General features: G+C 25.6%; 1 protein-coding gene across 12 annotated transcripts; it reads left to right on the top strand.

Annotated features, from left to right (window-relative positions):
* The first annotated feature begins 491 nt into the window (after nucleotides 1-491).
* Nucleotides 492-7,427, top strand: LOC111276986 (putative ADP-ribosylation factor GTPase-activating protein AGD14). Of its 12 annotated transcripts, none has more exons than XR_016343617.1 (14): nucleotides 492-834; nucleotides 1,503-1,564; nucleotides 1,916-2,003; nucleotides 2,098-2,159; nucleotides 2,244-2,340; nucleotides 2,759-3,211; nucleotides 3,820-4,491; nucleotides 4,687-4,797; nucleotides 4,874-4,972; nucleotides 5,095-5,181; nucleotides 6,171-6,297; nucleotides 6,481-6,526; nucleotides 6,913-7,050; nucleotides 7,156-7,427. XR_016343617.1 is itself a non-coding variant. In XM_022863025.2 (13 exons), exons 1-13 carry the CDS (start codon nucleotides 739-741, stop codon nucleotides 6,965-6,967), a joined length of 2,070 nt encoding a protein of 689 aa, XP_022718760.2. In that variant the 5' UTR covers nucleotides 492-738; the 3' UTR covers nucleotides 6,968-7,427. The 12 variants fall into 12 exon arrangements, 8 of the variants coding, with proteins under 8 accessions (XP_022718760.2, XP_022718761.2, XP_089619953.1 ...); XR_016343616.1 differs by having other exon boundaries at nucleotides 4,874-4,987; nucleotides 7,156-7,342; XR_002688624.2 differs by lacking the exon at nucleotides 6,481-6,526 and having other exon boundaries at nucleotides 4,874-4,987; nucleotides 7,156-7,342.
* Nucleotides 7,428-15,389: the final 7,962 nt, after the last annotated feature.

A 15,389-nucleotide genomic window follows, 5' to 3' on the forward strand; every position in this document is an offset into this window, starting at 1 on the left:
GTTTAAGATTATTACAAATTTTGGATAATCTTAAATTAAGGTTTTTTCAAATTTATATATTCATATAAATTTTAATGTTTGTCAAAATTATTTTCTCATATTGACATTTTTTTTATTTTGAGTTTGAATTGTAACAAATTTTTTTATAAAATAATAATAATCTACAAATTAAAATGTTGGAAATCAAGTACAAATTTTAGCAGAATCCACCTGCTACTAGTAATTTTACATGGAATAGTGATTGAATTATCACGAGGTCTCGTGCAATGTAGAATTCGTGGAAGCAGCAAGATTTCATCTTGCCAGTATCCATTCTCCTCAAATGATAGGTTATAAAATTACGATAAATCCTCCGCATGAAAAAGTACACAAAAATAATTTAAAAAATTAAATAAAACAAAAATAAATCATAAATAAATCGACTTTTTTTTTTCTATTCTTTTTATTTTCCTTACTTTTAATATTTAATTTATTTTTTCAAAATGAAAGGTACAGATCGTTCTTGTCGCCATCAGACTGACTAAAAAAGACTTTCCCTTTCCTTTTAACCAAAAATTCTCCAAAACCCAAACCTCTAAATTTCCCATTTTTCTTTGATTCATGCTTATTAATAGGGTTTTTTTTTTTTTGAGCGTAAAGTATTGAATTCCAACTGGGTTTTTGATAAATTTTGAAGCTTTTAGGGTTTGTTTGAGGTTATTGTTAATTTTGGAAGATCAAAATTGTTTGTTTTGAGAAATGGGAAGTAGGAAAGAAGAAGAAAAGAACGAGAGGATAATAAGAGGTCTCATGAAACTGCCTCCTAATCGTCGCTGTATTAACTGTAACAGCTTGGTAAAATTTCTCAAACTTTTTTTTTTGAAAAAAAAAGAGTTTTTGGCTTATGGGTTTTTATAGTTAAGGTGTGCTATGGAGGCTGGCAAAGTATGGGAAAAATGAAAAAGAAATGTTTTTGAAATTATATATTTTTAATTCTCTTGGACGAATTAGTTTTAGCTGATGGGTATTATAGTTAAGCATGAAAAGAAGAAAGGAGAGAGATTTGAGGTTATAGAAATGGTCTTCTAAATTGGGTTTTCTTTTCTTTTTTATTGTTTTGTAAGAATTGAGTTTAGCTAATTGTTATGATGATTAAGGTCTGTTTGGAGGCTGGGAAAGCAAAGAAAAAGAGAAGGGTTTGAGGTTATAAAAATGGTTTTTGAAAATGTGTTTTCTTGTTTTCTTGAATGCATCTATTAGTAATGAATTTAAAGATGGTAAATCAGCTGTTTTAAAAAGTGCGTTTAAATTTGCGTTGTTGTTTCTTTTAATAATCAATTGGCAGTTTGGCACTAATAGATTTCAAATTCCGGTTTATTTTTTCTGCTCTTATGAGGCCTAAACTGTTGTTCAGCATGACTTGAAAGGATTAAATTTGCTTTATTTGTTCTTCTGGTTATAAAGTTTTTTCTTTTTTGTATCCCCTATTTCTTTTATATTAATTTGTGGTTCTATTGTTACAGGCTCCTCAGTATGTTTGCACAAATTTTTGGACTTTCGTTTGCATGGCTTGCAGTGGGATCCAGTGAGTATTTTCTTTTAGTTTTTTCACCATCTACGGTTTTCCTGTAGAAATAATTGTCACTTTTGTGAAGCTTTGCATATTTGGTAGTATGTAACGTTGTCAGTGTTATGTATATCAATTCATTATGATTTCTGCAACTTAAACTTTTGATAACTTTTGTTGTTACTCATTTTGATGATGTTAAGCTCCTTAACTTAAAGGAGTTATTGCACCTTTCCTCCTTCAATTTGGTTGATGATTGCATATTTGTATTTACTCTGCATGATTCTGGTGGAGTGACATGATATCATAATTGAGTCTTTCAAATCTTTACCATTTTTTGTCCTATCCTGGCGATAATTTGTGTTGCAGTCGTGAGTTTACTCATCGTGTAAAGTATGTATCAATGTCAAAGTTCACTTTACAGGAAGTTGAAGCTCTTCAAAATGGTGGTAATCAGGTTTGAATTACTGTTACATTTGTTGCTATCTATGGAAGGAGTGGGATTGCTTATTATAATGTTGATGAGATATTTTTCATTTTACTGTTTTCAGCGTGCAAGAGATATATATCTTAAGGATTGGGACCTGCAGAGGCAAAGATTGCCTGACAGCAGGTGCAGAATATGTTATTTATAACTTCAGTGCTAGGCATGTTCTTGACAGATGTGGGGTTTTCTAACAACTCTTTCTTATTGCAGCAATGCTGATAAAATCCGAGAGTTTATAAAGAATGTGTATGTGGACAGAAAATACGCCGGAGGAAAAACATCTGACAAGCCTCCAAGAGACATGCAGGTAATTTCTTCCTATCTAGTATTTACCGTGATTATGAGTCTTCAAACTAAAAATTTTTGCTAAACCTTTATGCTGCTTGGCTATGTTTCCTAAAACCATGTTTTGTAATTAGAAAATGAAGAGAATATGGTTGTGGATCATTTGGTCTGAAGTTGAACTTCCTAATTCTGGATTTTCTTTTTTTTTTTTAAATACTTTTTATTTTATCTGTTTTCTTTACTGAAAAGTGAAATACTATTTTTATTTAAGAACCACTGCCCACATTGGTGTTCATTAAACAAATTTATGCAAATGAGATCAGACTGGTCAATTTTTAGATATGGGTGTTTGTGTGTACTTGTCTTTCAGTTTTATTTGAATTCATCTTACTAAATCCTAGAGCAGTTTTAAATGTGGGTTTCTAAAATAAATTTGACAGAGCCCTAGAAATCATGAAGATGACGTAAGACGTGCCAGTTCTTATCATTCTTATTCTCAAAGTCCACCTTATGACTATCAATATGAAGATCGGCGTTATGGAAAACAAGTTGCTGCTGCGCTTTCTAGGAAGCCTGGTTCGGATAGAGGCCATTATGTGGGGAAGGTTTCTAGTTTTGTCTACAGTCCTGGTCGCTTAAGTGATCAAATGTTTGAGGACAGGTTTGCAAATGAGGGTTCCATTCCTAGAGTTTCAGACTACTCTGTATCCAGTGGAGGCGATCCATTCAAATCTGGTACAGGGTCTCCAAATTTTCATAGGGACATTGGATTTGGCAGCCCAACTTCTCAACCTCAAAGAGATGTCTTAAGTGAAGATACACAACATCAAACAAGTAATTTATTTGTGGATCCAAGTTCCAAGAAAGATGCTGAAGGGATTCCACACCCACAGGTCAGATATCACGTTTCTCACATGCCCACCTTAAGAAGTACTTTTCTTCTTAAGTTGTTGCCAAATCTGGAAATATATGGTTCTTTGAAGCTTTGTCATCGTAACACTATGTGTGTTTCTATGCATTCTGGTGGGGTACTTCCATATAGTGATTATTAACATCAAGAAGAGAGAACAAACCTACATGATAAGTAGTGTAGCTGATACCATTTCCAGAAATATTCCTGCAGCGCCTGCTGTTCTTTTCATTTATTTTATTCAAAGTTCAGGCATGTGTATTCATGGTTTATTGTCAGTTGCTTCATATGCATGCTCGGAGAGATACTATTGGCTTTCTTATGAGTAGTATTGTTATTTTGCTAACTTTATGATTGTTGGAATGTGGATCTAGCTAAGATGTTTAATGTGTTTCATGATTAAAAGTATTTTAATACAAGTTGGAATGATCATAGTGATACTAAATATGTTAGGTGCAAGTGTTGTCAAGTGAATGAACCCTTTTCTTTGTTTGTTGTAGTTCTACATGCTTTATCATGTGTATCATACAACTACTTTTATCTGTTTGTCGTCTCATCCTTAACTGACATCAGAATTGTTGCTCTATGTAGAGAACTAAATCCATGGGTAGTTTTGGATCATTTGATAGCAATTCCATGTCTATCAAGTCATATAACTCAGGAATTGGACTGGATGTTGTCTCTGAACCTGAAGAAACTGCTGGGTCCTGTCATGATAAAGCATCTACTTTAGCCCCACCATCTCTTCCTGTGAATTATGGTGGTCTAGATCTCTTTAATGTACCTGAGGCTTCTAGCGCTCCACCTATAGATTTGTTTCAGTTGCCTGCAACCTCATCGGTTTCATCTGAAAATATATTTCAACCTGCAGCAGCATCTTCGATGCTGCCTGGGAATTTGTATCAACCTTCCCCATCTACTCCATCTATAGACTTATTTTCCGGGATTGCTGAGCAGCTCCCAGCTGCAAGTTTTGATGGAAAATCACCAGAGTTATCTATATCTAAAAATGAAGGATGGGCAACGTTTGATACTCCTCAGCATGCAGCATCTGGTCCAGTAACCAAACATCTTTCACCTCCTGTAATGCCCAGTGATGGAGATTTGGCAGTGAAGTTTGACCAATTGTCATCCTTAAACACAACCATGCAGTGGCCAGTGTTTGAAGATTCTAGTGTTCTCAGGGCTACTACAGCAATGTCTAGTCAATGGCCAGAGGGCTTGCATGATGGTCAAGTCTCCACCGCTGCAACTGGCACTCAGGTAAGCCATTTGACATTGTAACGGGTACTCTTCTTAAGCCCATTGCAGTTTTGTGATGAATAAGAAACAATTGCGTTTGTAGCTTAAATTTATTCATGTTTTTCACTGCTTAGCTTATATATGGTTGTGGTTAGAAATATAAAGTTCTTTCTCTCCAATCAAATTAAGGTCAAGTGATCCATTGCCTTTGAACAGTCATGGAATGCTTTTAATGATTCTGCTGAATCACTTTCTCTGGAACCACAAGTAGTAGTGTACAATCATTTGGCCACCACTGAACAACATTTGGGCTTGGGAGTTTCAAAGGTTACCTACTACTATTTCTAATGATACCAAAGATTTTCTTTTCTTCTATTTATGTTTAAAATATTTGTTCCTGCAGAACCATGATAATGATGGCATCCAAACAGTTGCCTCCTATACTGGTTTCCCTGCTACTCTAGCAGCAGAGGATGGTGTAGCACCATCATATGATCCACTGGTGAATCCACTTTTGGTTTGATCTTTTAGCTTACGGGTTCTTTTTTTTTTCTTTATAATATATGGATTATTATTGAGCACTTCTTTCATCTCTTTAGGTTTTAAACTTCCTTAATTTTGTAGGGAGTAAAAGAGTCGCAAGCTGCCGATTGTAAATCAACCAACCCATTTGATCTTCCTTATGATTCTGAATTGGAACAAAATGATCTGGTATATCATGCATGTTGATCTTTGAATATCTTTACACTTTGTTATTTTCATAACATTGGTTGATCTTTACCTAAGGTTAAAATGCCTTTGTTTTATCCATGCTAACGTTTTTGTCCTGGTTCTGTGGAGTGGATTGTACAGTTTACTTACCATTTCTTTCAAGGGGATATTTCCTATAATTTTATCTGTATTATTGGTGTGCTTTTGTTTATTGTATTTTGATTGGTCTTGCTGAGAACTTACCCTTTTTTGAGGCTAAGTTTTAAGGGGACGGAGAGATGACACAATCTATGTGCCTTTCAAGGATAGTTAATGGTTTTCAAGGTCAGGGGGTTAGGTTTTGTAGAGACTATGGGAGAGAAGGGACACAATCTTTGTGTTTTCTCTTATGGATAACAGACAAGATGATGTTAAAAATCTAGCCATTTGGCTTGGTTAAACACCTGTGTAATTCCACATGATTGTTTTAGGAATTTGCTTTAATGTTACCTCTCAGGGTTTTTCTGAATGTTGGTATTTTTCCAAATTAGTATTATCTAAATATGATGTGCTAGGTGAAGAGTCAAATTTGAATTAAATTTCTATGGTGTAACTGAAGGGTGGACAATTGGAGATGTCATATCATTGATCTAGATGATTAGGTGGTTCCTTCATTGTTGTCATTTCTTGGTATCTGTTGCATTTTCTAAACAAACTGCCTGTTCTTTTAGTTCTTTGACCTACTTATTCTTTCAATTTCTGAATTCTGGTTTGACATGAATATACTTTCGTGCTTGAAGGAGCATTGGTAAGTAGATGAAATGCCAATATTTAGCATGCTTGCAACCGGCTGACCACCTTCTTTTTATGGAGGAAATCAATAATGTTTCACCTTTTCTTTTTAATAGTCCATGCTTTAGATTGATTTGGAGGACATTACTTGTGGGAAGGATAGATGCAATATTTGAATTGTTCTGATCAATTTCTTCCTGGTTTATGGCATATTGCAGTTCTTGGATATGAGTTCATTACAAACTGCACTTCCAAATGCTCACTTGCCATCCACCTTTCTTGGTGGTGTACAACCATGGTTTCCTCAGAATCCAGTGACTCCGTATATCCCAGCAACACCACAAGGTAGTTCTTGTCTCCTTGGAGCTAGAGAGCAATAGTTGTTTAATTCACGGTTGGCTGATGGATCTTATTGGACATGCAGTATGGAAACGGAAAAGAGAATACCTTTGTAAAACATCATCCCAATGAACCATGAGGTTTTCCTAAAGTAGATACTTGATTTTTTTTTTTTGTTTATTTCTGCAGGTGGCTTAGCATACATGTCTGGCCAAGCACCAAGTTCTCAAATACCGTTAGTTGTTTTATCATGTTACAGTCAATTTTATCATCATTATTGTGTTTCCTCAAGGGACATCATCTATATGTTATTCATACCCACTTTTGAAAGCATGGATTCTCCTTGCAATGTTTTGTTTGGCTTGTGGTTTTCAAGTTTAAAGTTATTAATCTTCACTTGGGGAATGTTGTGTTACTTGTGTCTCATACTAAGATCAAATCAACAACCTCATATTTATATGAATGAGTTATTCAAGAATCTATCTGGAATTACTGATTCATAAAGCTAGAGAAGAAATTTCTTGCTTGACATCAATGCTAATTAAATTTTCACATTCAAGTAACTGTGCATAATTATGTCATGCTTTTCGGAAGTAAAAAATTCATTTTCTATTTTGGCAGGAATGTCCCAGCCCAAGGGCCTGTTGCTTCCATTGGAAGAAATCCTTTTGCATAGAATTGCACTGGCAAAAGTAGCATTTTAGTACTTTTTCAGACCGTGGTAGTTTCCTGGAGCCAAAATGCAAGCCAATCTCTCTGGTACATAAGAATTAAATCTACTGTGAAGTCATCACGATTTTTTCTTTGCGAAAAATAATACATTGCCCAGTCGGAAAATTCTTTGTAGTGTTCTATGTCTTTCAGGCCGCTTGATTGTATGAGTTATGTTAGAAGCAGTGATGCACCAAGGAAAGCGGCAGGGGAGAAAGGTTTTTTATGGTTCCCAGGGTGTCAAAGATTTAAATGTATTGTAATTTGGCAGGTTCATAGGATCTTTCTAAGTTATTCTTGTTTGCAGCAGCTTTTCTAATTCTATTGCATTGTTACAAAATATGGAGAGATCTCCGGATATCTTGAACTAGTTTTCTCTAAGGTTATTTGCCTTCAATTTGTGTTGCTTTTTTCAGCTTATTCAATTCTTGAAAATCCTTATTTACTGTTTATGTATATATATATATATATTATATATATATTCGACTACAAAAAATTACGTAGTCTAACATTGTTCTTATCTAACAGGTCAAAGGGAGCTATGATCTATTAGTTAATTTCATGTTGTCAGAATGTCTTAGGAGTCAAACAGACCCTGAAGCATAGAAATAACCAACTTAACAATCAAATGGATAGACAAAAGTGCAGATTCTGAGAACATGAATGAGTAGTTAATAATGAATACAAATGGAAAAATAAATCACATCTTCAAAATAATATTGGTAAAACTGGTTTAGACCTGATAAGGGTTCGGGTTATCTATCTAAATTTAAAGATTCATTTTAGTTTTAAGAAGATTTAAACAAAAAATTAAAATTTGTTATATAAATTTGGGCATAATTTTTATTTCGATTTTTGGGTTGGGTTTTGGACAAAAAATTTAAAATTTAAGCTTAGTACGGTTTAATTTGATTTGAATTTTTGTATATATAAATTATTTATTTATATATATAAATTATATATAAATGAATTTATTATATATAAAAGTTAAAAATAAAAATTATATATTTTATTAAACATATTTTTTATTTTTATATAATTATATTTTTAATTTATATATATATCAATTGAATATAATTTTATTAAACTTAATTTAATCATATATTTTTTTAATTTTTATTATATAAATTTAGTTTAATGAGTGGGTTTGAGATTTTTTTTTTTAATTTGGGTCGAGCTTAAAAAAATTTTAAAACTCGAAATTTTTTATTAAGTCGAACTTAGATAAATTTATAAGTTATTAATATCAAGAATAAGCCTGACTCAAACTCTATTCGGCTCAACCTATAAATACCTCTAAACTTATTTTCAAGATCTAGAACATGAGGTTTATTAATTTAAAACACTATATGATTAACTAAAAAACACAAAGGTAATATGATTAAGTAAATAATACATAAGTGATATAACTTAAAATTTTAATAAAAATTACTGGGATTTAACATAAATCAAAATGCCTAATTCAAATTTTTTGTGATGATATAAATTATAACATGTAATTTTCTTTGTAAAAGACGAACATATAAATTATCTATATTATATATATTATACAAAAACATGAATTCATATGTATATATATACTAATTTTAAGCATGCAAGTCACGCAATTGTAATTTTTATCTCTAAAAATTTATTTCAATAAATAATGTTTTACATTATGATAATAATGATAAATAATAATTTTTTTTTATTTTATAACTAAAGTTTAATGACTTTTAATATAATTTTAATTTTGATAACCTTTGATACAATTTTGGTAACTTTTGCTATTAGTTTGATAACTTATGATATAATTTTGACCATCAATATAGTTTTGATAATTTTTGATAAAATTTTGATAACCTATTGGTGTAATTTTAGTAACATTTTGATAACTTATGATATACTTTTAGTAATCATTGATAAAATTTATATTATCATGTATTTAATAATAGATTGTCATAGAAAAACGTGGGTTTAGTTCTAGTATAAGATAATTTTTTCTATAATAACATTATTATTTCATTTAAATTTAAAATTTTTTAACTATTTTTTTTATTGAATAGGTTCATCGTAGGTTTATTACTAAGTTATTAATGAAATTTTTAACTTTATTTCTACTACTAACCAATGTTCAATTCCTGATAATTTCAAGTATAAAAATTTATCAATGATGGATAATTAAATTATTGCTAAGTTATCAATGATATATTGTAAAATTTCTAGCTATCAATGTCATAATCAAAAATTTATGAATGATTTATTATTAAATTATTGATGATTTACTATTAAATTGCTAATGATTAGTTATAAAATTATAACTAATTTATTATTAATTTATTAATAATTTATTATAGAAAATTTCAATGATTAACTAATTGACTGCTAAATTATCATTGATTACAACTAAGTTATTATTAATTCACTATTAAATTATCAAAATTTACATCTAAATTATCAATAATTTACATCTAAATTATCAGTGATTTTTTATTATCTTATTATGCATTTATTATTATATTATCATTGATTTACTATTTAATTTTTTATTATTTACTATAAATTCATCACGTATTCATTACTAAATAACCATGATTTATTATCAAGTTATCACTGATTTATATTAAATTATTTATGATTTATTTTTAAGTTATTATTGATAAACTATTAAGTTATTAATGATTAACTACTGCTAAATTATATTTATTCACTTTAAGTTTTAATGATTAATTATTAAATTATCATTATTTACTACTAAGTTATTTATAATTTATTACTAAGTTTACCAATTAGTTACTAATAAACTAAAACTGATTTACTTTTAAGTTATTACTAATTTTTAATTAAATTATCATTAATTTATTATTAAGTTTTTAATTATTAACTACTAAATTATCATTTTTTTTTATTAACCTATAATTGATTTATTAATATGTTATCGTGCACTTACAACTATGAAACATGAAATTTTAAAAGTCCATTAATAATATATGAGATAATTTTTTTACATAATAACATTATTATTTTATTCAAATTTATAATTTTTCACTAAATTTTTTATTAAATATGTTCATGATAAATTTATCCTAATTTTTGACTTCATTTCTGCTAATAACCAAAATTCAATTTCTAACAACTTAATGTGTAAAAAAGTTATCAATAATTGAAAATTAAGTTATCAGTTATTTAATACTAAGTTGTTAATAATTTACTATTAAATTATTAATGATTTATTACTAATTTATGAATGATTTTTCATTAAGTTATGAATGGTTTACTATTAACTTATTAATGATTTCTATTAAATTATTGATGATTTACCACTAAGTTATTAATGATTTATTGTAAAATTATAACTGATTTACTATTAATTTACTAATGATTTACTAAAAAGTTATCAACGACTAACTAATTTATTATTAAATTATTAATGATTTATAACTAAGTTATTAATAATTTGTTATAATGTTATTAGTAATTTATAGCTAAGTTATCAATTTACTACTAAATTATTAATGATTTACTGTTATATTTTTATGTATTTATTATTATGTTATCATTGATTTACTACTTAATTTTAAATAATTTACTATAAAATTATCACCGATTTACTACTAAATTATTTATAATTCACTACCAAGTTATTACTAATTTATATTAAATTATGCATGATTTATAATTAAGTTATCGCTGATTAACTATCATGTTATCGATAATTTACTACTAAATTATACTGATTTACTTTTAAATTTTCAATGATTAATAACTAAATTATCAATTATTTATGTCTAATTTATCATTAATTTATTACTAAGTTATTTATGATTTACTACTATCAATTAATTACTAGTAAACTAAAAATTATTTACTATTAAGTTATCACTAATTTACTATTAATTTATCATTAATTTATTATTAAGTTATCAATAATTAACCACTAAATTATCACTTTTTTTGTTATCCTTGATTTAAAATATTTTGTTTTGCATTTACAATTATATTATAATTGATTTACCATTATAGTATTATGTATTTATTATTATATTATTACTGATTTACTCAAAAATTATTAATTATTGACTACTAATTATCACTAAGTTACTATTAGTTTATCACTATATTAATTTACTACTAAGTTATCAATTATTACTATTAAGTTATATTGATTATATTTAAGTTTTTAATAATTAATTAATAAATTATTAATTATCTATTACTATGTTATCATATTTGCATTTATCTAAAGAAAAAGTAACCTTATGTATGCTATATGATATAATTTATAACGTAAAGAAAAAAAAAAGAAAAAGTTGAAATGTAAATGACTTAAAAAGTATGAGTAAATACTTTTAATTTATTATTTATAATTTAACTTGCAATAATAAGCTAAAATCATAACTTTTTATACTGACACAAGTATTAAAACTAAATTAAATAAATATATACAATATATATTAAGTTAATATTTTAAAGATATTTTTAAAAATTTTTAATTCATGGTAAAATAATGCATATTGAGATAAACTTTATTGATGATTTGATTGAATTATTAGTGTATGTATTTTCATATCTGTTAGTGAAGTATAATTGCATATAAAAGATTAAAAATTTTGAAATGTTCTATCACCAATAAATGTAATAAACTTTGCCTTATTTTTCTATTTTGAAATATATGATTTTGAGTAAAAATTCTGTTATATATATGATAAAAATACTGAGAACAAATTTACTAAATAAAATTTATAAAAATTAAACAAAAAATAGTTTAGAAAAATATCAAATTCACATAAAAATTTATTCTACTAAATGAAAATATGGTATATTTTTAATTGTTGTTTCATTCTTATTACTATCATTCAAAATAAATTTTTTGATATTTTTATGCCAATCAATTTCTTTATTTGGAATGAATAAAAAATATTATAAAAGTTCATAACAATCCAAATAATATTTAAGTTTATGTTATCTTCCTTAAATGTTTGAATTATTTTTCTCAACCCAAATAGTTGCAACTTGAACAACAAATAAAATATTATAAACTTCTTGATCTTTATTAACATTTTTGTAATACGAATTTTAAAATCCTTAAAATGAGATATATCCTTTAATATATGTAAGACATAGGCATAAATATTTTCTTCTAGATTTATCATTTGTATTTCCATCACTTGTATTTAAAATTTCATTGTGTTGTATTTTCATTTAATTTTGAAATTTATCATCGGTGTCATAAAAGTATAACTAAAATAACATAAACTTATCAACTTAAATTTAAAACAATTCAAAATTCAAATTGAGTACAAATAAATTTTTTACTAAATTTAAATTTTAATCTAAATAAAAATAATATAATACACATAATTATAAAAGTGAACTAATTTGACTCTATTTTAATTGATTTTAAAATGTCAACAACTTAATAGTTATTTAAAATCCAAAATAATTTAATACAACCAAAATCTCAATTGAAATAGTAACCCAATTAAAATTCAATATTTCTTATTCATCTTCTATCATAATTTAAAATTTTCTTATTTAAGTTTTTTTTCCTTCATCTTTGATGTCTTATTTTTATTATATTTGTGGTTAAATTAATTAATTAATTTTAAGAGTATTTATAAAATGAAATTGTAATTATAAGTAATTAAGCATACTTATTTTTTTATTTGGATTCAAGACGATTTGAATTCAGTTTTTTAAACAAAAAGAAGCATGCATCAATTGTTGAATTAAATTTATTTAGGTGAATAAATGAATAATTGAGTACATTATAAATAATAGTAGATGATAAAATTTGAATCAACCTAATTGGTCACTGGTCCTAACTCTAAAATCAAACTTGAAATTATGAAAAGTCAAAATTTAAAATAATTAAAATATTAAATATACAATTAAATAAAGATTTATTAAATTATAGTTTATGATAATATTTTTATTTTAAATGTAATAGTGATAATTATTTGATAAATTTCAATTATTTTAAACAAATATTACCTAATATGGCAATCTTAAAAATTTTGATACAACATTGAACATTTTTCAACTAATACTAAGGAGAAAATGAAGGAGTATACAATGTTTCTTCAAATAAAAGAGTTTCATATTAATCCTAAAGAAATTTAAAATTAATACATTTGTATACTTTCATCAAAACATCATATAGCACTAACTTTTTTTGTCATATGAAAAAAATAAAGTTATATATAACCAATCAATCTTTTGTCTCATTTTTATGCTTAGAATAATCTTTCGTTTTAAAATTTATTATACATAATTTTTTATTATATAAAAATATTATAATACATAATTTTGAAAAACAAATATTTGTAACCTTGGTACTTGTTATGTTTTTTTAAGAAAATTTCAATTCTAAAAATAACAAACTTATTGTGTAATACTTATATAATTTGTAATGATTTCATTTTAGCATTAATAACATAAATTTTTACGAATAAATGTAACTTTAGGATAAATACATTTAAAAAATAGTTTTAATGAATTTTGTCACACCTTGAAAGAATTTACCCAAAACAATGAATTTTACTTCACTTGATAATTTTTTTTATTTAGAATAATTCATGTTAGGTCATTCAACCACTTAGATGACAAAAAAAACGAGCAATTTTATACAACTAAGAAAGATTAAATAATCTTGAGATATAAATTAGTCATATATATACATATTAAGATAAAAGTTGAGAAAAAATTAAATTAATTATTATTTCAATCAATGTGAATATTTTTTATGACAGTTTGATATGATCAAATCCTAAACTATTGGTAGCTTTACCACTTCTTGAATTATCGAAAACTCTAATCAAAGTGTTTAATAACTCATATAGTGCTTATTGTTGGTGGAGGGGTATAATCGATTTACATTTGATTTGATAGTGATTTTTGTTTATAAGAATAACAATATGATGTTTTAAAGGAAAAAAATACAAAAAAAGATCTTAATTATAGAGGTCAGACTAAATTGTAAGTATGATATATTAAAGAATTATTTTAAAGGATTAAAAAATTTAATTATGTTATTAATTATCAAATGATCAACTCATAAAACATATAAATAATAAAATCATTAATAATTTATAAAAAGTTGCTAATAGTTTTTTTATTAATCACTTTTAATATTTTGGAATAAAAATTTTTAGGGTATTTTAATCAATCACTTTTAACACCTTTTTAAGTCTAATTATAAAAAAAATCTAACAATAAAAAATTATTTAAATTAAATTTATAAAAATATTTACTAAGAATATTTTAGTCAATCATTTTTAATACTTTTAATATTAAAATTTTAAACAGTTTAATTTCATATAAACTCTAATTTTAATTTTAATTGATTTAAATTAAACTCAAATAAATTAATATAATAAGTCTTATGGTAATTTGATGGGATTCAATCTTGAGCTATTGATAGCTTTACTGCTTCTTGAATCATGGAAAAATCCAATAAAAGTGATCAATAAATTATATAGTGCTAATAATTGGTAAAAAGGTGTGATTAATTTGCATTTGATTTGATAGTAATTTTTATTTACAAGAATAACAGTTATGAAATTCTAAGAAAAAAAATACAAAAGAGAAATTAATTATAGAGATTAAACTAAATTATAAGAATGATATATTAAAAAATTATTTTAAAATATTAAAAAATTTAATTATGTTATCAATTATCCGATGATCAACTCATAAAATATATAACTAATAAAATCATTAATAATTTATAAAAAAATTACTAATAGGTTTTTAATTAATCACTTTTAATATTTTTGAAATTAAAATTTTTAGATTATTTTAATCAATTACTTTTAGCACTTTTAATTCTAATTATAAAAAATAATCTAAAAATAAAAAAATTCATTTAATTTAATTTATAAAAATATTTTAATTAATCACTTTTAACACTTTTAGAATTAAAAATTTAAATAATTTAATTTATCATAAAAATTAATTTAAGTTGTTTTAAATTAAATTTAAATAAATTAATAAAAATTAAATATTTATAAATAAATTTATTAATTTAAAAATTTATAAAAATATTTAAGTTGAATTATTAATATTTTTGAAATTTATATATTTATATATAAAAGATGATATATAAACTTGTTTTTTGGAAGCCACCTCTTGAATCATCAAAAAATTCGATCAAAGTTTCTGATAAATCACATAATGCTAAATGTTGATAAATGGGTGCAATTAATGTGCATTTGATTTCATAGTAGTTTTTGTTTATAAAAATAATATTATGAAATTAAAAAAAACAAAAAAAATTAATTATAAAGATTAAATAAAATTGTAAAAATAATATATTAAAAAATTATTTCAAAATATTAAAAAATTTAATTATATTACCAATTATCGAATTATCAACTCATAAAATATATAAATAACAAAATCATTAA

Source organism: Durio zibethinus, chromosome 7, assembly GCF_047325235.1.
Source record: "Durio zibethinus cultivar Kanyao isolate XHJ-2024 chromosome 7, ASM4732523v1, whole genome shotgun sequence".
Taxonomy (NCBI): Eukaryota; Viridiplantae; Streptophyta; class Magnoliopsida; order Malvales; family Malvaceae; genus Durio; species Durio zibethinus.

Bases quoted from the DNA above. Each gene is read 5' to 3' on its own strand.
- LOC111276986 (XM_022863025.2), top strand. From the start codon at position 739: ATGGGAAGTAGGAAAGAAGAAGAAAAGAACGAGAGGATAATAAGAGGT. The intron at 1,565-1,915 runs GTGAGTATTTTC...TTTGTGTTGCAG, and splicing joins ATGGCTTGCAGTGGGATCCA to TCGTGAGTTTACTCATCGTG. The intron at 2,004-2,097 runs GTTTGAATTACT...TACTGTTTTCAG, and splicing joins TTCAAAATGGTGGTAATCAG to CGTGCAAGAGATATATATCT.